A 26,065-nucleotide genomic window follows, 5' to 3' on the forward strand; every position below is an offset into this window, starting at 1 on the left:
TTTGTGATTAATTATTGTTATTTACATTATTATTTTTACTTTAATAAAGAATTTAAGTGTTCCAAAATGGTTTTGTGAATTAATAAGCGTCAACAAAAAATTCATTGCTAAATTAGTAAAAAAAAAATTTTTAAAAAATTATTAGTCGACTAATCATAAAACTAGTCGGCTGACTAATCAGGAGAAAATTTGTCAATTAGGACAGCCCTAGTGTACCGGAACATATTTCCTCCACACCCTTCTCACCTTTTTAACCCCTGATCCATGAAGAGGGCCTTTGGATATGTTCGCCTTAGGCCCCAAAATTGCCTAGTCCGCCTCTGACTGTCAATGGCATCCAGTGAGTCAACTGGACTACAGTACTGCCTTGTTATAAGAGTTAAACTAACTCTTAATTTTAAACATTTATATCTGAAATTGTCTTACCAAATTGAAACTACAAAATATATATATAATTTTTGGAGAAATTGCATGAGGATGCTCGCGCTTCTGGTCTGTACACTTGCGTTGGTTACCTCCTGTTGATTTTGAGGGATTTACAGGTCACTTCCAGTTAATTTTGGGCCATTTACGCATCACATCTTGTTGATTTTGCGACCTTTACAGTTCACATCCTGTTGCTTCTGGGCCACTTCCTTTTAAACCCTTAAAGTCCTGAGCATTTATTGGCTGTTTTTAAGCCATATTAAAAAAAATTTTTTTTTTCAATTTTGTCTCTATATTCCATATATAATTGTTTAACATTCCATGTCCCAAGACTCATACAGGTGTTGACATATTTTCTACCATCAAATTAAAGCAACCATATATACATTTTTCCGTGGTTCCAAATACATACTGGGAGAGCATTTGAAATATGATGCCATGTGATTGATCATGCCAGCGTGATAATCGGTCTCAGAGGGGTAATTTTGGGATGTTTATGGGAGGGCGATAATTCGCTGCCAATGCCCCTCCCAGTTCCAGTTAATCGGATTTGACGCCACTACAATTTGATCATGTACCGATAACATTATATTTAATAGGAATGTAAACTATGAAAACAGAATTAAAATTATGTTGTTTTTCTACATGTGTTGCTTCAACCCTCTAAATTTCTAGTACAAAAATCCACATTGAGACCCTAACTATATTTCTATAGCACTTAAAAAACAACAACAACTAATTAAGTGGCCAAAAATGTACACATTCACCAGTATAATGATAGTTATTCACAAAATGTTTCGTTTTATACATTTTTTTTTTCATGTAATATATGTGATTTGGGCATATCCCACAAACTGCTCTGCTGTTTACAGTGTGTAATAAGTGGTTTAAAAATACTTAAAAAAAAAAAAAAAAAAAGTAGGGCAACATTCCCTGCATTTGATAGTCATGAGTGAAGTCTCCACCAACCAGTATGAGGGTGTGTAAAGTCAAACTTGTAATCTCAGCGCTCATGATGTCAGAGCCAACAATGTTGCATGTAAATTAAACATGTATCTTTTTTAAGCAGCCGGTAAAGCCAGCAAGTAACCTCACATTTTCCATAACAATCAATGTAAGGAATAAATCAAATCTTCAAAATATTGAAAAAAATGCAACAGCTAGCCTCAAAAAATAAGTCACTAGCATGTATTCTTTATCTTCTGCGAAGAAAACACATATGAGACGACAGCATATTGCGCAGCTGTGATTTTCTTGTCATCTGTTTGTTTATCTTATACTGCCACCTTGTGGCTGCCCAATGACGGTATGAAATCACAAGACAAACTTTTTCATGACACTAACAAATCTCAGTCTGCGCTTCAAGAGAGTGTTTGTTAGTCAATAAGAAATTTGTGAGCATTCCTACGGGAACACATCCTTAAAACACAACATAGAAGTGATAAACATCAAATGTGTGTTGTTGGAAATCGCAGAGCGGAAGTGCTTCCTTTTTGAGTGCATCCATCCTGAAAAGGTGCTCGTTTAAGGCTTTACTGAACCTGCGAGTTTGGACAACTGCCTGAGCAGGTCGAGGCAGAACACACCTTTCTCTCACTTAGCCTTCAACCTGTCACCTCAAACAGGTTTTTCATTTGTAGCGCAGCTTCGAGGCGACTCAAACCTGTCGGATGATCTGCAAAGCATAAATTGGCAGTAAAACTTCATATAAATCTAACACGTCAAATTAGACTGCAGGGCATGAACTCAATATAGTACGCGACATGCTTGGATTTGCTTTTTTCTATACAAAGTCTATAATTACCATTTAGTCACAGTGATAAAAATTTGTGAGAGATTTGACATTTTATTGCTAATTTATCCAGTCTACCATTAACTTTTGGAAGTGAGTAAAATAATGTTATAGAACAACAATGACTTTCAACCACTCCGAAATGGCAAATTTCACTTAATTGGACTAAATAATATTATTTTCAACAAATAATAAAGTCTTTGTTTATCAGTCAATGCTAGCAACGTATAGTGACAGGCAAAACAATCACTTTTCCAGTAAATGTCAGATGATTATCCAATTATAGTACTGTAATTGATGCAAAAAATCGTAATGAATGAACAATGAAACTAGAGCACTCTGAAAGCGCAGATTTAATGCATAAGCAGCCAAATTCACAGGGTCTGTGACCTTTGACCTTATTGCCTCCAAATTGAATCACCACTTCTATTTCATATGATAAACATATACTGCAAGTTTATTAATATGTAATCCTTTTATTTGTTCTTGAATTATCTTGAACTCAAACATACAGACACAGTGAACTGAATACATAATCACCGCCTTCGGTAGGTTTCACCTTCTGGCGGAGGTAGATTCGAACAAAAAAAATATGTGCATATTTATATTGGTTCAATACTTAGTGTTTAAATTAGAACGGAAGAAAGTGAAGAAAAAAATGGCTGGCAGGATTCTCACTTTTAAAGTGAGAATTCTGACTTTACTTGCCGAATTTAAAATTTAAAGTCATAATTCTCAGTTTAGAGTCAGAATTCGGCCTTTTTTCCCCCAAAAGTCAGAATTCTGACGTTGAAATGAGAATCCCGACTTTAAAGTCAAATTCTGAGAATAAAGTCAGAAAATCATCACTTTAAAGTGCAAATTCTGACTTAAAGTGCCTATGACAGCAAAAAGCATGTTTATTTCATATTTCACGTGGTATTTTATGCTCCTGAATAAAATGGACGACTTGGACGTGTGTGGAAGCGATCGATTTATATATTAAATTTTTTGAATCCCACGCCATCAAAATGAGTGCCTTCCTAGACTAAGGAGGAATGTTAATGTGACGTCACCCAGGTCAGCATCTCAAAATACAGCATTACTTTACAGCAGGCAGATGGACTGCGGATTCAGCTGATTTTGAGGATTAATTCGTTTGTTTTTCGCATCACGCCAGCCAGTTGTGCTGCAGCTTTTTGTTACTGCACCAGGAAGAGGCGTGTGAGCCTTTTTGGGCTTCTAAAAGTTCCCGTTCACCCCGGAGATTGGCCCAAACAAGTCCGACAAATGTGGGAGCAATGGACTTACGAGGAAGTGAGTAACTAGGTGTTGTGTATTATGTCAAATACCGGGATCATGGTGCACATTTTAAGGAGGTGGCTTGCATTTTGTGGCTGATTGTCCACTGAGAAGGCCACTCGGCCGACGACCAACAGCTTGTCGCACACCCCCTCGGTCCTCTTTGCGTGCCCACCGAGAGAACGCTATACTCTGCTTCTGCTCGTGAAGCCACCCGCTCTCGTCTGCGGTTCACCATATTGTCCAGACTTCCAGCCACCTCTGCCCTCTTCGTGTGGCCGGCAATAGACCACTATCCTCGGGGTTGGGCTCGGGCAGCCACGCGCTCCTCCGACGTCAGCTGGTTTTTCCCGCGGTCATTCTCCAGCTGCTTCCCCCTCAACAAGCATTCCTGCCCGCAGCAGGGGGACGACGAGCTTGCTCGTCGCCAATCGGTGAAGGCTGTCACCCTCCCTGCCATGTGTGACATGAGTTGGGGTAGTTTTGTGCTTTTTTTTCATTTTTGAAAGGCGAAAGAGATTGAAAAAGCAGCTCGGCGGCTATTCTCCAGCTGCTTCCCCCTCAACGAACACTCCGGAACGCAGCAGGGGAACGACGAGCTGTAACTTGCTCGCCGCAAGCTGTCGGTGAAGACAGTCAACTCCTCCGCCGTGTGACATGATCCGGGGTAGTTTTGTGTGCTTTTCGTTTTCAAAAGGCATGAATAAGACTTGGAAACGCCGCTCGTTTCGGGTTGGCATGTCGGCTAGCTTTCACGCCTCCTGCTTTGTTTACACTCTTTCTTCAGTCTCCAAAGCCGGGGCAGGCAAATGACAAAAGCAGGACTAACTCCGGTGGCAGAAAATACAGTTCGGGAGGTGCAAGAAGTCGACAGTTTTGACCATTATACAGTAATTTTGCCCTGTCGTACTGAATAAATGCATTTTAAATATTTCATATTCCTTTTAGGGCAAGACTGTTATTTGTTATGACCATACCATTTATTTCGCAATCGGGGAAAAATACTTGGATAAAAAAAATATCCTGTAAAAATATTGGAGTAGAGAGATTGAAACAATGATGACATTTTGCTGTTCTGTGTCGTATTTTCCTTGTTCTGCATCTTCCCTTTCAATGAGTTGAATTCTAAATCAACTGAAATCGTGACCCTGCCGACGTCATCCTCCAGTTGAGCTAGAGTGCGATAATGACAGGCGTGGCTAAAAGGCAGGTTAAAAGACTAATTTCTCATCATGTGCGCTTTGCTAAATTGTCTATAGTCAAATCGTCTCAAAATATGATTGTAATTCACATAATAATGCTATTTAAGTTTTTTTTTATGCTGTCGCAGGCACCTTAAAGTTACAATTATGAGAATGAAGTAAGAATTCTGACTGACCAGTATTTTTTTTCTACTTAGCTGGCCCTAAACCTATTCTGAAATTTTTTTGGGGGGAGGGAATGACACGACTAAAAAACAGTGGCAAAGTGGCAGTAGGTATAGTCACTTTGTCACTGTCATCTGTTATTGGCGCAGATTGCTTAAAACTAGGGCTGTCAAAATTATCGCGTTAACGCGCGGTAATTAATTTTTTAAATCAATCACGTTAAAATATTTGACGCAATTAACGCACAGGTCCCGCTCAGACAGTATTCTGCCTTTTTGGTAAGTTTTACAGCAAGGCTTTTTGTGCTGCCTAACAGCGAACTCTTGTGGTCGCTTTGCGACATGGTTTATTGATGTCTTGCCAGTTAAATATGGCTGCAGGACATCTCGGGCTGACGCCTTAGTTGTAATGTTGTGCTTATATGATCCTTGGACAAGATTTGTCCGTAAGTATGGATGTTGTAAATAATGCACATATTATGTTAGTAAGCGAAATGTTATATTTTTTGTATGAGACGCTTTTTGTTTATGTTTTGTGAACCTGTATAGCGTGCTAAGCTAACGTTGTTGCTAATGCAATGCTTGTGTACTATTTTTTTGTAGTTTTACGACGGTCTAAAGAGGACAATGGTTTGAGGCTATTCTATTAATAAATCAGATGAAAAAGAAAGAAGTCTGATTATTATGGCGTCGTTCACTAGCTGTCTAGCTTTGGAAAAAGTAGACGCTTCGGAGTGAGGACAGCATAGACAGATTTAAATGACAGTAGAGTGAAATGCCCACTACAGTCTTTATGTACCGTATGTTGAATGTATATATCCATCTTGTGTCTTATCTTTCCATTCCAACAATTTATTTTACAGAATATATATATAATTTACGGAAAAATATGGCATATTTTATAAATGGTTTGAATTGCGATTAATTGCGATTAATTAATTTTTAAGCTGTAATTAACTCGATTAAAAATTTTAATCGTTTGACAGCCCTACTTAAAACACAACATTTTACGGCGTATTCAAAGGCCTGTGTTGGTCTGACAGGTGTGTATGTGAGTGCAACCTATGAGGCAACAAACTGAATTTATTCGCAGGCGATTTTCCCATCGAAACTAGAGAGCGCGATGGCGAAGGCCTGCACTGCGCATATGGGGTACTTGTAATCCAGTGTGAATATGTCGTCAGCTATTCGTCCAAACTGCATCACGATGTAGTCCACTGAAAGATAACAATGACCAAATTTAAGGTCAGGAGAAAGTTGTGTACATTTCTTTGGTAGCTCGACTCACGATCTTTGCTGTGGACAATTTGGAAGTTCTTGATGGAGGCCTGAGTGACCCTGCCATTAAAGTTGAGCACATGTGACGACGTTTCCTCGTTCCACACGGGCGTCTTATTGTGAAGCTCGATCAGATTCTCCAGCCTTCTGTTCTGGTGTCGCATCAATAGGCCGTCATATTCCTGGAAAGATGCCGGACACGAAAAACATGAAAGTTTAACCCTTTCATTCACAAATTATTATTATCATTTTTTTACCCTCACAGAAAACTCATCAAACTTACTGGTCGACATTGATGGCGATAGACCGCCAATCCATTTTGATTAGGAGGCAAAGGATCATTCCCTCCTCTCCTTCTAGTTTCAATGAATTGGGTCCCTATCGTTGTCAATGGCGGGCCATGAGTTAATATTCTATCTCTTCCTTGTTAATTTTAGGGTACTTACAGGTAGGTCACTTTCTATTGATTTTTGTTACTTCCTGCTCATTTGGGGGATTCTGGGGTCATTTCCTGTACATTTTGGATCATTTCGTGTTTATTTTAGGGTATTTCTGGGTCACGTCCTGTAGACTTTGGGGTTTTATAGGGTAACTTCCTGTGTATATAGGGTCACCCCACCCACCATTTTTCATCCTAAATGAATGGGGCCAAAGTGGGTTAAAGGGTTAAAATTTTGGGGAAAACTACAAAACTATTGTGTGTGTTGTGAATTGGATAATGTAGGATGGGATACATTTACATTTAAAAAAAAAATTGAAACATTTTTGCCATTGGAAATGAATGAGGCGTTTTGGTCGCAACCTTCAAAGTTAGGGGCAGAATCGAACGAGACTATGTTGTGTGAATTTTTGGAATATTTCAAAGTTGGAACGGTGAGAATCAGTCAAGGCATACAGTGTATCACAAAAGTGAGTACACCCCTCGCATTTCTGCAGATATTTAAGTATATCTTTTCATGGGACAACACTGACAAAATGACACTTTGACACAATGAAAAGTAGTCTGTGTGCATCTTATATAATAGAGTTGATTTATTTTCCCCTCAAAATAACTCAAAATATAGCCATTAATATCTAAACCCCGGGCAGCAAAAGTGAGTACATCCCTTAGAAACTACGTACATCCCTAAATGTCCAAATTGAGTACTGGTTGTCATTTTCCCTCCAAAATGTCATGTGACTCGTTACAGGAGTGCTGTCAGCATTGCTGCAGAGATTGAAGAGGTGGGGGGGTCAGCCTGTTAGTGCTCACGTGTGCATGGCTGTCACCCCAGGAGGAAGCCTCTTCTGAAGACGGTACACAAGAAAGCCCGCAAACAGTTTGCTGAAGACATGCCAACAAAGCACATGGATTACTGGAACCATGTCCTATGGTCTGATGAGACAAAGATTAATTTGTTTGGTTCCGATGGTCTCAAGCATGTGTGGCGGCGACCAGGTGAGGAGTACAAAGATAAGTGTGTCATGCCTACAGTCAAGCATGGTGGTGGGAATGTCATGGTCTGGGGTTGCATGAGTGCTGCAGGTGTTGGAGAGTTACATTCCATTGAGGGAAACTCCAACATGTACTGTGAAATACTGCAGCAGAGCATGATCCCCCCCCTCCAGAAACTGGGTCGCAGGGCAGGCACAAGAAAGCCCGCCCGTCTCATCAGACCATAGGACATGGTTCCAATAATCCATGTGCTTTGTTTACATGTCTTCAGCAAACTGTTTGCGGGCTTTCTTGTGTACAGTCTTCAGAAGAGGCTTCCTCTAGGGGTGACAGCCATGCACACCAATTTGATGTAGAGTGCGGCATATGGTCTGAGCACTAACAGGCTGACCCCCCGCCTCCTCAATCTCTGCAGCAATGCTGACAGCACTCCTGTAACGAGTCACATGACATTTTTGGAGGGAAAATTACAAGCATCACTCAAAATTTGTTTTTTTTTTTTTTTTTAAATTTGTTTTTTATTATTTTCCAGTCACATGTTAAATTGAGCATCCATTTCTAAGCAGTGGAATCAAACTAGCAAACTATGTGACAATGTATAAAGAATAATACCCCCTCAAAACAGAAAATACAAATCAAACCATACATGCAAACACAAAAAAAATCATACTTAAACACACAAACAGTACCTCGTCGGTCTTAAGATATACTGTATATTAGCATCCTGTCTCCGCAGTTCAGCAGCAGCATTTAGTCCCACACAGTGCTCCCCAAAAATCAGAATCCAATGCTGTATACATAGAAATATATGAACCTTTGGGTCCAGCAGAAGGAGCAGTCTCATACCGTACGTCACTAACCGAAACGGATTTTTTAAATTTTATTTTATTTTTTTTTAAATAACGCACTCAACAGCAAAAATAAGCTAAACATTATTCTGGAATCTGAGGGAAATTCAAGGCTCCCACATACACCAGAAAAGGGGTCCACCTTGCATAAAATTTGTTTTCGTAGCCGCCGAGCGTACACCGGATTTTTTCTAGATGGACACAATTTAAGATTGATTTTATCCAGACCGTGTGAGAGGGTGAGCTGGGAGATTTCCACGCGAGTAGAATCAGTCGTCTTGCCAAAAGGGTGACAAAGGCAATTCTATCCTGGTCCATCTTGGATAATTTTAAAACAGACGAGGATGTTCCAAACAGCGCTATGCTGGGGTCAGGACTTTTTTGTGCGCTGCATATTGCTGAAATTGTGTTAAAAACCTCCAGCCAAAACTTATATAAAGACGGGACCAGATATAAAGACCAGAACATGTGGGTATGATTAGCTGGTGAACGGTTACATCGTGCACAGGTAGGGGCAACATCCTTATAAATCCTGGATAACCTGTCCTTAGTCCAGTGTGCTCTGTGAATAATTTTGCACTGAATAAGACCATGCCGTGCACAAATTGATGAAGAATGAACTCTTTTCAGTGCAGCCTCCCATACTTCCTCCGAAATCATAACACCGATTTCTTGCTCCCACAGTGCTTTAATTGGTGCCAATGAGACATTTTGTAGACTACAAATTTGGCTGTAAATATTCGATAAACTGCCTTTAAGTGAAGGTAAAGGTGTTAGAAAGGTATCCAAAGCATTCTCCTCTGGCAAAGCAGGGAAACAGGCGTTCAAACTGCTAATAAAACTGCGCACTTGCAAAAATCAAAAGAAATTATTCCGAGGAATACCAAATTTTGTCACCAGTTGTTCAAAAGTCGCAAATGTATTATCGATGTAAAGCATCACTCAATTTGGACATTTAGGGATGTATCTAGTTTCTAAGGGGTGTACTCACTTTTGTTGCTGGGGATTTAGATATTAATGGCTATATTTTGAGGGGAAAACAAATTAATCCTATTATATAAGCTGGACACGGACTACTTTTCATTGTGTCAAAGTGTCATTTTGTCAGTGTTGTCCCATGAAAAGATATACTTAAATATCTGCAGAAATGCAAGGGGTGTACTCACTTTTGTGATACACTGTATATGCTGTGCGATGTGCCGAAAAAGTAGACAGGAAAAAAAAAAAAAAAAAAAAAAAAACGAATATTATATGTGGGGAGCTTTGCTTTGCAAAGCGTCCCCACACTAATAGAAAAATAATGTAAAAAAATACAATAATGACTAATAATAGAAAGAAATATATATAATAATAGCTAAAACTATTTTTAACGACCAAAAATAGTCACTTGGTTAAGGGTTAAAGGTCTTAAGTGCCAACTTTTGATTACGTAGCTTAAGTTAAGACTAACAGGGGGTTTAAGATTAGGCCCTGTGGGACACCGCTGACGTGCTTAATATGGATATTTAATGTTCAAAGCCATCAAAGGCAAAGAATGTTTAAAACGTAGATATCCAGGTGCTAAGCACCGCCCTCTGGCGGTCAGGAGGAATTAAATACAACAATAATTTAAAAATACTATAGTTCTATATGGTCTACTTAGTTACACTCACACTTCTGGGTCGGAGAGGTACTCGTTCATTGTTCTTATCCATGCCTGGAATGATAACAGACATCCTTCTGGGTCCCTTCATCCCCAAGACATTTGTTTCCTAATGCGAGTCAGTAGAGTGCCCAATTTTAGTGTGACAAAAATATACAGCTTTCAAAAATCTTGGCCTGTCTTACATAGATAATGGCTGCCAACTCCTGCCGTGCATTAGACATGTCCGGAAGGGCTCTTTCTGGATTTAGAGCATTGTCAAAGACAGTGAACTTTGTGCCCATTAAATTGGACCTAGAAGAAATGCAAGAAGTTGAATCAATATTTGCACATATATTAAATTTATACTGCATAGTTCAAGTAACAGGTGAACTCAGTGGTTGAACTGCAGTGTAAATCTGATTGATTGAATGAATGACCGCAGTACCTCAGCTTTCCAACGAAGTTATTACCACCTCTTGACAAATCTGTGGCGTCAATGGAGATGAGATAGTTTGATGTTGCACTTTTCTTTCTCTTCCTGCCAGCTAACAAAAATGTCTAGAAAAGAATATGAATGAGAATCATCTTTGTTGACTAAGTATGTTAGAATGCACATGAAATTAATTTTGCAGTTTTAAATGATTAATAAATACACAAAGGGATGAGAAACGTGAAAACATAGATAGGAATTGGGAAAAACAACTCCCAACTATGCCTGATTGTTTTAAACATATTGGTGTTACCGTTGTCATATTTGGAATTCAAAATTTTCATAAAAATAAATCTGTTCCAGTGGTTGTCTAACTTTTTGGATCAAGAAAAAACCTACCTTGTGTAGTCCTAAACGAACTTGGAATTTAAAAGATATTTTTGACAACAAAGCCGTAATGTTGTATTAAAGTATTGAATTTCAAAGATGTATTTTTACTAGGGCAGGGATGCGGTAAAAAAAAAGGATTAATTAATATTGATTACCGTATTTTCCGCAGTATAGGTCGTACCTAAAAGCCTTCGATTTCCTCAAAAGCAGACAGTGCGCCTTACAATCCAATTAGGGCTGCAACTACCGATTATTTTCATAATCGATTAAGTGGACGATTAATCGGATAAATGTCTCTTCTTTCAATTACCTTCAAAATTTACCTTGAAGTTGTTTTCGGCATGTTGTAGGTAGCAATAATGACCAAATGGATGACTATTTTCTTCAACTGTATCGATTATCAAATTAGTTTGCAACTAATTTATTAATCGATTCAATCGATTAGTTGTTGCAACTTTATTAGGAAGCTATTTTAGAGAGTAACATGTCCAAATATTGGCAACAATGTGGATTGCTGTTTTCCCCCCAAATAAGGCAGATTTTTGTTCATGTCGTATTTTGACTTAACAAAAATATAATTAGAAATCTGATAATATTTACAACTGAGAAGTTATATATGGCGGAAAACGCTCAGGTGACTCGAAGTTCTGCTCTGCGACCCCCAATTTGGCCAAATTTCAAATTTGTCCTATATGCATGTGTGATACATCATTAGAAAGCTTAAAATCTCAATTTTCTGGGGGAAGAAAAATTTTGAACAGGAGGGCATTAAAAAAAAAAAAAAAAAATTAAACAGCAAAACTCTAACTGGAGGTGAGAGCACACGAGAGCAGAATTAAAGACGCCATGATTTTAACGAGATATTATCGCGCACTTACCTCTTTTCGATTCAAAAACTCCATGTAGCATGTATCACCGTGTGTCAATACACAGCTGTGAATGACTACAGCCGGATTTTGGGGGGATTTTATGGTTGAAACATGGTAATATAACTGTGGTCGTGATGCAGAAATCGCAGACATCAAGGAGTGGTCGAGATTTTTATTTTCATAAGTTTACCCATTTAAACGATTTTTTTTCAATTTTTCCTTTTTTGGATCAATTATCATCTAAAATATTGGGGAAAATCCAACAGTAACGAAAACATACAATTAAGCGATAGTTACGAGGTAGATATCTGTGACTTATTTACAGACACTAATTTTTTCATTGTGACGTAATTTGTTTAAAAGTTTAAAATATGCGAGTTAATAATTTTTCAAAGTTTTCTTTTTTTTTAAAACTAAATATTAGACATCAATTAATGATTCTAAGTTAAAAATGACAGACATTTTGAATAATGAATACGATTACTTACCTTCTTTTTATGGCTAGGTTGAAACAAAAGCATTTGCGCGACGTCTGTAAATGGGGGTTGCCAGGGTAAAACGGACAAATTAAAAATAGTTCGGGGGCTTAATGCGCCATGAATCTGCTAGTGCAGCATACAGACATATTGTTCTATCAAACACAACAGTTCTTTTGTCTTAAAATACAGCAGTTTATTTTAAAGACGGGTGCAAGAGCAGAAACTGCTTTTTCAGCCTTGTCTGTGTTTTCCGCCATATATGTCATTAACTCAGTTAAAGGTGAAGAAGGTCCTAAACGATTAATCGGTTATCAAAATAGCTGTCGATTAATTTGCTTAGCGATTGTCAATTAATCCATTAATTGTTGCACCCCTAAATCCAAAGTGCCTTATATATTGGTCAATACATGTAGTCCCCGGGTTGCGACGTACGTGACTTACGTGATTTCAACTTTACGACGCTGAATTCTCGTTTTTTTCTCTATAATGTCAACTTTTGCTTTGTGATGCATGCTTTTGTCTTGCTGCAGGGAGTGTAGAGCAGTACTAATGGTACACAAGTAAGAGCGTGTGTAGTATTTGTGCACACGAAAAAGAGCATACTGGTATGTGCACACACGAGAAAGAGCGCATTTGTTACTACGATTATATCATGCAGCCGAGTGAGAGATAAAGGGGAAAGCCTGCGCGCACATTTGTCGCTTGTGAAGCATCTACAGAGGCAACACCTGTATGTAAAACCTTTTATACTGTTTATTGTGAGTTTTCAATTGTGGTCGAATACTTGGGGCGAGTTTATGTGATATGTGTTTTTGATGATGTGCGGACACTAACTGACAGATGCTAATCGTTTGTGTGGATTGGTATTGCTGTATCAGCAGCCAATTATAAACGCAAATTTGAATTGCTGTTATTGAAGATGAAACCGATTTAATTTCATTTTTATTTTTGTTGAATTCTGCAAGTGTTGATGACATCAGCAGCTGAATAAAGTCAGCAAACCGCCCGGACATCTGACATCGTCATTTCAGAGCTTAGCTTGCTGTCTAGCTAGGACTTAGCGCCAACATCTTGGCAAGAACAGTACAATAATGTATAATACATGTTTTTGGATTGTTATTTTGAGATTTAGGGGGTACTTAAGGGGTACTTAAAGGGTTAATTCCGATTTACGCAGAAATTTGGGTTACGTGGCCAGAGTAGGAACGGAACTCGTTCGTAACCTGGGGACGTAACCTGCTTAGTCATGGCATGACATTCCCTTTAGCGCAGCACCATCTAGTGGATGTATAGACCCTACTCACGTGACGTCACAGCCACGCCCCCGCACCATGTTGTCCATATACTCGTCATGTTAATGCATTAGCGCTTCGTAAATTCCTCCTATTATGGCGTGTTTTTCTGCACGTTAACATTAATAATCAAAATGGTGAAGTCGTGTGTGGCGGTCGGTTGCAAAAACAGAGAAGATAGACGGAGAGACTTGAAGTTTTACCGTATTCCGAGAGACCCGAAGAGGAGACCGAGATTGACTGCTGCAATTCGACGAGAAAACTGGGCTCCAAACGACTACCACAGATTATGATATAGTCATTTTATATCTGGTAAGATGCATTTAATATATATTTAGAGGGTTTTGGGCTGACAACCACAATTAAGATCATTGCTAGGCTAATCGCCGACAACATACACTCAGACGTTGTGAATCAATGAACTACCTGAAAATATATAATTATAAGGGGATAATCAGACAGTTGTCATACAATTAATTTACAATTTCACTATTGAGGTCAAAAGCCAAAAAATAAATTCAACTAGGGACAATCTGGAGTAGTGCTATCGCACTTCATATTTATTACATATTATATATGTATGTAGTGAGAGTGCTATCGCTAAACCATATAAACATTAAAAGCCCAAGCTCCATTGACAATGACATGAAATACATTAGACTTGACAGTGGATGTTAGCAAGAACAAAAGATTTTGAATTAAAAATTTCGTAACTCACCTTCCGAGCACAAGATTCCTGCCGAATTTTCGTGTACGAGGACCTGTTTCACCCAACCAGCAACGTAGCATTTATAAACCTCCAAGCTCTTAAAGTTTTTCAAACTTTCGTGAGAATAGGCTTATTTTGTGTGGACAAGATAGTTGTAAATATCAGGATAGCAGATGTCAGGCAAAGACGGCAAAGCCAGCGGGTCGAAAAACATTGATTTAGGCATCAAATACGGATCTGGCGAATGGATAAACTGAAGCTTTTCCACGTAACGCCTTTTATGCAACGCATCCAATGAGTTTACAGCGTCAGATAACACCATGAATTGCTCTATAACTTGCTCGACTAATTGAAAACAATGAGATTAGGTCTAAAAAATAGGTACAATATGGCGGCCGGAAACAGCGACACGCCCATTTTGTGACGTAGGTGAGTAGGGTCTATAGCACTACCCCAACCACTACTATTACTACTGGGCCTTATATTGCGGTGCGGCCAATATATGAAATTCGTTTTAAAACAGGCCATTAATTGACGGTTATACTGTGATGCGCCTTAAAGTGCGGAAAATACGATAATCACATCTTAATTACATAGCAATAGATCTCCCAAAAAGCTACTTTTTTAATGTGTAAGAGATTTTAGTATGCAATTACTTTAGCTGCATTTTAATACAAAACAGTACAAAAGCAATTATATGGGCAAAACTCTAAAAGAGCTGACGTTCATGTGTCATTTTACTGTAAATGGAAAAATCAATGGATGAGTACAGTAAAGTGCACATATTGCTTCCATAAATTATCATTCGAGAGACATAAAACTTCAAATAACCTTAGCAGAAAATATTTTGCACTTTTGGTTGTCCTCAAGCTTTTTTCACCAGTGATTGATTTGATTTGAAGACATATTTTGACGTACCTTTTCAACAGCCAGGCTATAGTTTCATTGGGAAATTATGTAATTTACCCACGTAATGTAATTATGTATGTATATATTATACATATATTGATATATACTGTATAATTTTTTTTTTTTTTTTGCACAAACCTACATTTTTCGTGTCCCGGAAATTATAAGTGTTGTTTTAAAGTCCGGGATTGGAATGCAACCTGCGATTGAAATGCATAAAGTCTTTAACTCACTACTTATTTTGTAATTATATGTAATCAAAAATTACCGTCCTACCCCTATTTTTTACATTTACAAAAATCCATCCATTTACTCTGCAAGAGGCGTTTTAATGCCAACTGTTGTTTTCGCTACTTTTTGGATTCAACCTACTTTTCAGTTGTTAGTAAAAACTTGCTTGTTGCCTCAATTTCGGATTAATAAATAATAAAAAAAATTTAAAAAATCATTTTTAAGGAGTTGAATAAAAACTAAAAGTTGTAATATAAGAGAACAATATACTAGAAATAAACTACGGTATGTTAAATTGAGTTGATGCGCTTCATTTGAGCAAATGCAATTCTTTGCTGCCATCTTGTTTCATCTATTGGCCAATATAAACATATTTATCTACCGCACACTGTGCATCACATCCATTTGAATGTTTCAGTGCCATTGACGACAATAATCTATACCAACAGTTGAAATGGATAGGACATCTATCATCGTCAATAGCTGCTAATGAGTTAATGAAGTAAACCAAATTCCAACAGACCTTCTTCTCATTGTCAAGATGAAGGTAGTACAGAGGATACATGCTCTTATCCATCCCCCGTTGGTCCCGAGTCACTCTGCATTTGACAGTCGCGCCTTGAGGCGCAGGTTCCATCACAAACTTTTCCAAGTTGTCAAACTCAATCTCAGGTGACGGCGCTCTTTCCTGCCCACAAAGGGTTCATTATTGCTGGCACAATACGAGAAAGACACTTAAGACTCCCTGAGGTTATGTTCACACTTGTGCTTCAACAATCTTGTTCATTATTGCTGGCACAATACGAGAAAGACACTTAAGACTCCCTGAGGTTATGTTCACACTTGTGCTTCAACAATCTTGGTCATTCATGTCAAATATTTAGGATTGTGTGTGGTCATTTAAAAAAGCTTAAGAAGTGAAAATACCTTTTTCTTTTTTCCTTTGCCTTTCTTCTTTTTGGATTTTTCTTCTCTTTCTGAATCCGAGTCATCGCTCTCTTCTGCTTTGGCTGAAGTAAAAGCAAGATGTTTTGGAATTTGTGGTTAAAATTGTGGAGTAAGCATGTGGTAAGCTTGCCTTTCTTCTTTGTTTTCTTTTCTTTGTCTTTGTCTCCTGTCGTTTGGAATAAAGACGATGTGGAGCTCGCGGCGGATTTCTTTTTGGACTTAGTCGACTTGGTCTCCTCTTCACTGTCGTCGCTCTCTGATTTGGAGGCTGCCGAGATTGGGTGTACAAATGTACATCAATTACGGTGATTGACATGCACTGACTTTACGGTTTTTTTGTTATGATGAAAACGATCTGTGAATCGCTGAAAAACTACTCAGGCGTTCTTTCGTAATGACTTTTTTAATCACCTTTCTTCTTGCTCTTCGAGTCCTTGTCACCGTTTATCTGGAACAAGGATGCAGCTTCCCTCTTTTTGTCTTTCTCTTTTGACTTTGATTTCTTCTCCTTTCCGTCAGAATCCTTGTCTTCTATGCAAAGAAAAAAAAAAGTTGTTTGTATGTTATGTAACTTATTCACTGCAATTGATGGGGATAGACGTCCAATACATTTTGACTGGGAGAGGCTGGCAGCGATCATGGATGTTGATCCGCGTTAATAGCAGCCAGTAAGTCAATTTATTGTTACGATAGTAGGAAGGCTGTTGATCTGTTCCCTTAATTTCAGTGTTGTGAGTAGTAAAATGCCCAAGTTGCTGTAAAGTCTAAGTGAAAACACTTCATTTTTGGCACAGATCTGTTTGGTCGATCACCACCAATTGCAGACAATAAGTTAAGCCATTTTAGTACATTGTTTGGGAAGTTTAAGAATATCAATTGAGTGGTGGTGAAACCCATCCTGCTCCTCTCTCATCCAAAGCCACAGCAAATCTGGCCTTAAATCATATTTTGTGACAATACTAAAAAAATACAACCAGGGCTCTAAAATTGACCCCTGTGGAACGTGCTTAAAGGGACAAATGAGCCATAGCATGAATTAATTTTTAATTATGGTAACTAGTATGTTTCTTAGAACTCAGATAATGGAGAAAATAACAATTAAACACAAAGTAGGGATGGGAATTGATACGATTTTTACGATTCCGATTCCATTATCGATATTGCTTAACGATTCAATTCTTTATCGATTCTAATTTGGGGAAAAAGGAGAACAAACGTTGTGATTGGCATCGAGTTTGTTTAATCAGAAGTCACAACCTAACAAACTTACAACGAGGTCAAAAGAGGCCCAAAGCCTCATTGTTAACTGTGGCAAAGAGTGGCAAATGCACAAGAATGTGTAACATTTTACTGAAACATTTTTCTAATAGAAATAAAAAATATTGCTATATATTGGCATATAGGTCGTTGCTCTGCCTTTGGCAATATGTGTTAAAGTGTATTATTTACTATTATTTGAAATGCATGCCTTTTAGTTTTTATGGTGCTTTCACGCTCAAGTGGGGGCGCCCTTGCGCTTCCTCACGCGAAGAAGAACGAGCTCATGTGAAGAAGAGCGCGCTTAAACACGAAGAAGTGCCGCATCAAAGCGAGAGAGCGAGTTCGTGAGAGAGGGAAACACTGCTACGAGCCTACATTCTTTGTTAATGTTTGTAAAATATCTACAGAGGCAACGCCTGTATGTATCATCTTTTGTGTTGTTGTTGTGTGTTTCCACTTGCGATCGGACACTTAAATCCAGTTGTGTAGTGGTTTGAACGATGTGCTAATGCTAGCGAACGCTTGCTAACTGTATTATTACTGTATTAGCAGCTAATCATCGCTGATTTACGCTGATGCAAACCTGTTTGTTATTGGGGACGAAATTGATTTGTTTCATTTCTATTTTTAGTTTCACTCTTCAAGTGATGGTAGAATAAAGTCAACAAATTATACCATCGTCTTCTGCATCGTCATTTGGGAGTTTAGCTAGCTGTATAGCCAGGACTGAGCCTGCGTCTCGGTGAGGACAGTGCAGTCGTATTCCCTCCCGATGCAGTTATCTCCACCTTGCAATGACTGCTTTGTTGTAATTTTTCCTCGTGAAGTAAAGACACACTTTCGAGTGTTTGAACCTTCGTGCTGTCATTGTTATGTTTACGTCTGCAATGCTTGTGCTAAACCATCGTAACCTTTCATTTTCACCCTCTTTCCTGGTGAAGTGTAGCAAAACTTTGGAGCGAGTGGTTCTTGGCGCCATGCTAGTTTGATGCGTCTGGACAACAAGACACGTCACGGCGCAATATGCGTCTTTAGGAATCGTTAAAGCTTTTTCATTGTGATGTCGAGGCCTCGAAACATTAGGAATGGTTCGGAATTGGAATCGGATTTCGATTCCCATCCCTACTATGAAGTGCTGCCGTTTTGTGACAACAATTATGTGATAAAACTAGCCATTTTAGCATTCTTTAACTTTTTAACAAATGCAATATTACGATACAAATTTGGACGCTGATGTCAAATTTCAAGTTTTTCCCCGTATTCTTTAGTTTTCATACAATCTGCATTTTTGAAATAATTATAGTTGTGGTACCTAACACAGATCCTGCAACTATTTTCACCCAATACCATTTTAACTTTTAATTGCTTTACATTGTTACCTCTCTATATATTTTTCTAAATCTTTGTTAACAGTACCTTGTCATGGCTGAACACAGATTGGAGCACTGTAGCAGTGCAGTTTGATCGCGTCCTGTGTTTTGCAGTTGTCTAAAATATGCCATAAGAGGATTGCACACAAAATTACTTCTTGATATGTAAAAATTAGCCAACAAGCAACCAAGGGCTTACAGAAAAAAAACTAGTCATTTTTAGATTCAACAAGTGTTTGCATGAATGCAACACAGTTTTTGTTGACCAGTATACCGAAAATGAATACAGGATAAAGAAGAACGGCGTGCAATCTGGACTCCTCACATATGATTGGCTAGGCAACAATTCCCTGGAAATATTAGCTTTGATTTTTCTCCTTTGTTACACATCAGAGAAATGATATTCTGTTTTTTTCCCCCAAAATGCTGACTCTGTGTTTTAAAATCCTGGATGCTTTTTAACAGTGACAGTTAACAAAAAAAGGACAAAATTGAAGACTAGAATAACATTCGAGCATGCGATCCTACTTTCTTTCCAGGTGCTTTTCAACTTTTTTTCTCTGGTAGAGCGATTAAGCACGAGTTGCTCACATCTGTCAAAAAAGTTAACGCCAGCTCCTTTCCACCTTCAGCTGAAACGTGTAAGAGGCTGAGGTTGAACTGCTGACAAAGCGCTTTCTTATGACTGTCGTGGCGAGCAGATGTTCATGAGGTAAAGCGGCTAACTTTGACGGCGATAGACGTCCAATCCATTTAAAGTGGGAGGGTGGCAGCAAATGAACTCATTTACATTCACAGCAAAAGTATCAAAAGTGCCACATGATTAGATGTCTATCATTGTCAACTCAGCTGTAAAGTCACATTAAATTGTCTCTGTCTGGCGCACCTTTCGATCTAGACTTCTTTTCTTTGGCGGCGCTTGGTGATGGCGAGCTGTCTTTGATTGTCTTCTTTTTGGTTTTCTTTTTTGGAGTCTCTTCCTCCTCCTCCTCCTCCTCCTCGTCCTCGTCAGTGACGGAGCCTGCTGCTTAATTAGATCGGGTAATTAGATGATGCGTTGAGCTGCAAAGCACATTTAAAGTTACGAAAGGCTCACCTTTCTTCTTTTTGGGGGCACTTTTGGTTTTCTTTTTGCTGTCTTTTTCTTTTTCCTTATCTTTGTCTAGTTCTTTATTTTTGTCGAGCTTCTTTTTCTTCACCTTTTTCTCATCTGTAATGATGTCAGAAAGGAAAAAGTTAACACTATTGCCCCCCCCAAAAGAAAAACAGGGCTTTCTTTCTTTACTTTGCAACTCTGAAGCCTCTTCGTTCTTTTTTGTTTTGATCTTTTTTATCTTGGCTTCGCCGTTCAGTTTGGCCTCGTTTGTGCTGTTGGCCTCCTCCTTCTTCTTCTTGGGCTTCTTTTAGTGGAGTTTTCTGGCACAGATTTGCAAAAGGAAATTGTTAAAAATGAGATCCCAGCGAGAACTGAGCCCCAATAATTCCTGCATCCAAAACGATTAGTAAAACTAGTTACTAGTCATGAGTAAAGGTAGAAAATAATGTAGATAAATAATACACATGTACACTATATACTACTATCTTAAAAAAAACTACTACTAAAATAATAATCATTGAATTAAAAAGTGATTCTCTCCTGAAATTTAATGTGTGTAATACATTTACTTGCAAAATTATTCTATTCATTCCAAATAATTAAAAAAAACACACACACGCACACACAAAACAACATTAAAATTGTGTGTAATTAAAGGATTAATTTGAAATTACTGCACACATTATGTAATAATAATAATAAAAAATACATAATGATGTGGGGGTGAGCGAAAAGTTATTTTCTTACACAGATAAATAAAAATTTTTTAAAAAAGAATCCAGAAAAAAAGTTAAAATATGGATAAATGAGCAATGATATAACCATAAAAAAAAAAAAATTATAACAGTACAGTGCTCCTTCGTTTTTTGCCAGTTAAGTGAGTTTTAAACATGTTATTGTCCCACCAAATTATTTTAAAAAAAGAACAAAGTAGTAGAAAAATGCTTGGCTTTATTAGATACTTCATTGAGTGAGTCCACTCAAATCCGCTCCAGCTGCTCACTTCCACATATTTAGTTGCCACAGCAACTGTTTAACAATTTAAACGATGATTGACGCATGCGGCACTTTGAAGTTTCTGTCTCTGACATCATCAAACTGTCATTCAATCATCCTTAACTTTAATAGGCAACTCCAGTGCACGCCTGACAAAGAGCAGGTAGACTACCAGACTACGGGTTTGGCTCGGGACAGCTCATCTGTAGTTTTTTTTTTTTTTTTTTTTTAAATTGAAAAAAAAAATCTGCGATGGACTAAGGGCGCGAAGTTTGAAGAATGAAGTAGCGAGGCATCACTGTAATAACAATCATTACTATGATTTGAGTTTTAATTAAACGTTAATTACCTTTAGTAGAAGTAGTAATTACAAATTAAATATAACAACAACAATAAGATTATTATTTTGATCATTACAAATCGTTTTATATACAGTGTGTATCTTAAACAAAAAAGACAACAAATACCAATAAACATAATAATCATGATACTGATGATAAAAAAATGAATGAATGAATGTGTATTTGTGACAATAACTCACCCATCAAAACAACCATTGCAGGGAATGCAAGGGGGAAAAAAGTTACATTATCAACACAGGAAGTCATTATAATGATTATCTGGTCAAACACCAAACGATAGAAAAATGTGCATTTATATCTGATTATATGCAGTTGACACTTGACAATCACATGACAATTAGTTAGTCATACCAACGTTTGCTTTCAAAGTACTGTACTTTCAAAATCACTTTGGAGTCTCTTTAGTGAAAACTACAAAGCAAAATTTTCAAAGAGCGCCATAGTGACAACCGTGTCACAGGAAAGGAGGTCAGTGAAGACAGGATGTAATCCTATTAGATTATTCGACATCCTGCATAGACGCGTCAGGCTTATTTAAGAGAGTCCTCGTGCTCCGACACTCCACCATGTTACGACACGGCTTTCTTGACATAACTACAGTACATGCAAAGGTAAACAAACTGGTTCTTTTCAGAATAAATGACAATGTCAGAGAAAACTTGACTTGTTCCACTCTAAAAATGGGCAGTCTACATAACCTGGTTCAAATGCGTAAAAATTTTTCATACATTTCAAGTAATAGGTTGTGAGTCAATACTAGTCAATAAATTAAAAGATTTCTTTATCTGCTGCTCTTAACAAATTAGAATAATATATACTTTAAGTAAAAATAGTTTTGAATATTACTTAGGGATTGGCCTTTTTAGAAGTATCTTTATGTATAAGATACAAATGTCACTCTTTAAACTGAACTTCAGAGCTAAATGAGTCAGTCATACTAAGATCTTTTAAATGACTGAAATGTTGCTCTAAATGTGAGAAATTTTCTCATTTTTAATTCTTGTTCAAAGTAAACAAATTGGTAAAATAACATGATGTATAGGGGCGTTTTTGTCCTTTATGAGAGTGCCTCTACTCTTGACATCAAGGACGTCAACGTTTAAAAATAAAATACTCAAAATTTACACTCCTTTGGATTGTCTTATATATTTCCCGTGGCTTTTACAAAAACTCCAATATTGAAAATCCATAAAATTTTAATACATTTTAGTCGGACAATCGCAGTACCTGAAATTTATGTGGTAAGGGTCACATTCTGCATCCGGGAAGCTATTCAAAATACTTTTAATCTCACTTTTCTATTAAAGGACAAAACATGGCAAATCAAAAGGCATAAAGTGCCCCTTTACCTTCTCTGCAGACATGTTGCGGAGACCTCTGAAGGCTTCTTTGTAGTAGTTATAAAATACAAAAACAACCAAGAAAAACAAGTGGCTTGAAGGAGATAATGAAAGAGCGAGAAAGCGCCCTGTGTTCAGCACGTCTCCATGGACCGAAAGTTGTTAATAGGATTTATGTGTGAAGCCATCTGCTGTGTGGAAACACGTCAACGGGTAAGACCACGAGGGCCTAATGGCGGGGAGGGCTAGTGGTTAGCACGTCTGCCTCACAGTTCTGAAGTTCGGGCGTACATGGAGTTTTTAATGTTCTCCAGTTTACAAAAACATGCATGGAGAATCTGTATTGTCTGAATGTGTGAATTGCTGTTTGTCTATATGTCCCTTGCTTTTGGCTGGTGACCAATCCAGGTCAAGGCTTTGAAAATTCAAGATAAATCGTTACTTACCTTAGTTGATGCTTTTGGGGATGAGTCCCAATTTTCCTTTTCCAGATCACTGTTGAAGAAAAGAGTACAAAAAGGAGTGTGATTGTCCAATCTTAAGCAAGCCATCGATTAAATTTTCGATTTTTAAATTAAATTGTGAATTCTTATGTAACTAAATTATGTTGACCCTCTTCAATATTTTCATCAATTGTTTTGCATTTGTATGGGTATTTTAAAATATTATTGACCATTTAATTTGTTTCAAGCTTTTATTCAATTATTTAATGACATTGGGAGATGTAACATTTATCATGCCCATCCCAGAGGAAATAATCATGTTTAATAAATTGAAAAAGCACTGCAATAGTGCAGAAAAAAAGTCTAGAAAAGCCGTTATTTTCAGGAAGTTGCCGCCCATGATGAGGGCAGACATTTTATCCATGCCGGCATTATTTCAGCCAATCAAATGTGAGTATCTCAACTTACCCGCCCTTTCTTGTTATGTCATTAATACCTATTAACATAGGGGTCTCCAACCTATTCCACAAAAGCCCGCTGTGGGTGCAGGAGTTAATTTCCAACCAAACAAGATGACACCTTTTCACTAATCTGGTGTTTTGCAAGTACAATCAGTTGATTGCAGTCAGGTGTTACTTGTTTGAGCAGAAACTTCATTGGTTCAACTGTCCACAGCGGGCCTTGAGGACAGGTTTGGAGACCCCTGCATTAATGCATTCAACTGTGATCAAGCGGGATATTACAAAATGGCTTCACCCATGAATTATCTGTTTTTTTTTTTTTAATTTAAGCATCCTTTTTCCATTATCAAGGCCGAAGAACTTAAATACTTTCAACTGTTGTTTATACTAGGTTTTGTCTTGCGCTTTAAATCATTTCTTGAACTGTTTTAATAAGAATGGGTTCATCTCAACTCAACAATTTTATTTTTTGTACTATGTCTGAATTATAGTTTTCATGGCCTTTTAAAGCACATTAAAGGCATTCCACAGGGCTCAATCTTCGAGCCCCTGGTGGTCTAAAACTATCATCTATCCACCAGTTTCCTCATAACAAACAAACAAACAAACACTGAAACATGATCATTCACTGACAACCCTTCTAACTCAATCTTATCACTGTCAATATCCTTAAATGAGGTTATGTTTTCAATTATTTAATGCTTTGCATTTAAATTGTATCCTTAAATATTTAATGACATAGTTATTTATTCAATGAATGACCTTTTCTTTCAGCACGCAGCAGTTAGAGGCATCATTAAAAGGCTAGAGGAATATAATGGGAGAAAAAAAATGAAAATGATGGTTTAAGTGTCCTGGTCTGTGGCCTTTCAATGACCAGGTCAGCGTGTGAAACTGGAGCAAGTTCCGTAAGTCGGTTTGCGTGGCAGCAACAGGAAAAGATTTTCTTTCACCGCTTATTGGTTTAACACTACTTGGCGAATTGTGTTGGAAAGTGGTGTGGTGTAAATAACATTGAGGGGTAATTAAACGAAACACACAGAATAAGGATGCACACATAAAAACATCTTCAGTAGGACAAATAATACATCAACCAAGTGCAGTATACAGTACATAAAAAGTTTAAATGACGACTAAGGGCAAATTGTTGACTTGGCACCAACCCATCTGTGGAAATCAGAATTTGGGTCAGGTTCTAAGAGACCAAATATTTCACTCAGGAATTTATGTATACATTTTATATGTTTTTCACGTCATCAATTACCAGAATCAAGAACCAACAATAAACTTGACGGTCTTTAATTTCTAGTGAGTGAGGAGTATTTATAATTTCAGCAGGGGGTCCAGAATACCTAACTATATATCAAGCAATACAAGTATACAGTAGCTGTTATTTAATTACATACCTGTCATGTTTCCAGGCCTCTCTTACAGAGTGACGGTGGACCGACATGGCCGATGAAGATGCCAAAATGGACCCCGGTATGAATGTGCCCGCTCTGCCTGGAAGGCACCGCCGTAAACATTGTCACATGACCTAGGCTTTAAGAGCATCATCCTCCACCTCCCAATCAAGGTTCGATCCTTCTGGCTTTTGTCTGGATTACGCTAATCAGCCACTTGCCATCTTATATCATGAGTACTGTTTATCAAAGGGGAGCAGCTCAAAATACAATTGTTCTTCAGAGGATTTTGTGAGGCATGAAGCAGTTGAGACAGCAGGGAGCACTGTTGAGACACTAAACAATGATACCACACTTGGATGAAGTAAATAAGATATATGACCACATATTTGTCCACAAATGCACATATGTGTCTGATTACATGTATTAGTGAAAATGACACATCATTTTCTGAAGGCCAGTTTCAACATTTACTCATTGGTTGCCACTGATAGCAAATGATAATGATCAATCACAGCCAAGCCTCCCATTTAGAACTGATTGGATGTTTATCAATGGCACCAGATGACTTTAAAATCTTGAGATAATTTGGAAAATGTTGTATATTAATAAAAAATACCTAAAAAAAAGTTAAACTCAAAATATTTCGTTTTGTGTATTGAATGTGAATACAGTGTATCTAAAAAAAGGCCACACAGGCCCTGTTCAAATGCCAGCTTTTTGTGATGAGACCATCTGTTCTCTTACAGCGTAAAAAAACAAAAAGCATGTCACTTGTCTTGACTTTTTTTTTTTTCCGTCCACTAGATGCTGCTGTAGCCAAAGACACAAACAATACACAGGAGGTAAATGAGGCCACATAGAGGTACTGCATTTTCAAGTTAATTTTTAAAGTACATTTATGTGGATTAAGCAGAAGTGAACATGTTTTGTATTCATTTTTGCACTGTATATAAGAGACAGGAGCCACACATATTTTTGAAAATACAGATAAGGTCACTTGGTTAACTGCGTATCAGGCCCAATT

At 37.7% G+C, this 26,065-nt stretch overlaps 2 protein-coding genes across 2 annotated transcripts in view; one reads left to right on the forward strand and one right to left on the reverse strand.

Annotated features, from left to right (window-relative positions):
* Nucleotides 1-25,319, reverse strand: LOC130921604 (tubby-related protein 1-like). The gene is given in 14 exon segments (XM_057845683.1): nt 1-6,082; nt 6,154-6,325; nt 10,079-10,177; nt 10,254-10,362; nt 10,496-10,608; nt 15,883-16,047; nt 16,287-16,375; nt 16,378-16,575; nt 16,719-16,838; nt 19,824-19,961; nt 20,034-20,147; nt 20,223-20,337; nt 23,178-23,226; nt 25,042-25,319. Coding segments are annotated over 14 exon segments (1,662 nt in total). The 5' UTR covers nt 25,089-25,319; the 3' UTR covers nt 1-5,948.
* Nucleotides 21,464-26,065, forward strand: part of LOC130921607 (adenosine receptor A1) — a 21,076-nt gene continuing 16,474 nt past the window's right edge. Inside the window, exons 1-3 of the mRNA XM_057845685.1 lie at nt 21,464-22,002; nt 25,057-25,211; nt 25,846-25,903. The gene's annotated coding sequence lies outside the window, so the exon portion shown is untranslated. The remainder of the gene's footprint in view (nt 22,003-25,056; nt 25,212-25,845; nt 25,904-26,065) is intronic.

The sequence above is a fragment of the Corythoichthys intestinalis genome, chromosome 9 (genome assembly GCF_030265065.1).
Source record: "Corythoichthys intestinalis isolate RoL2023-P3 chromosome 9, ASM3026506v1, whole genome shotgun sequence".
Taxonomy (NCBI): Eukaryota; Metazoa; Chordata; class Actinopteri; order Syngnathiformes; family Syngnathidae; genus Corythoichthys; species Corythoichthys intestinalis.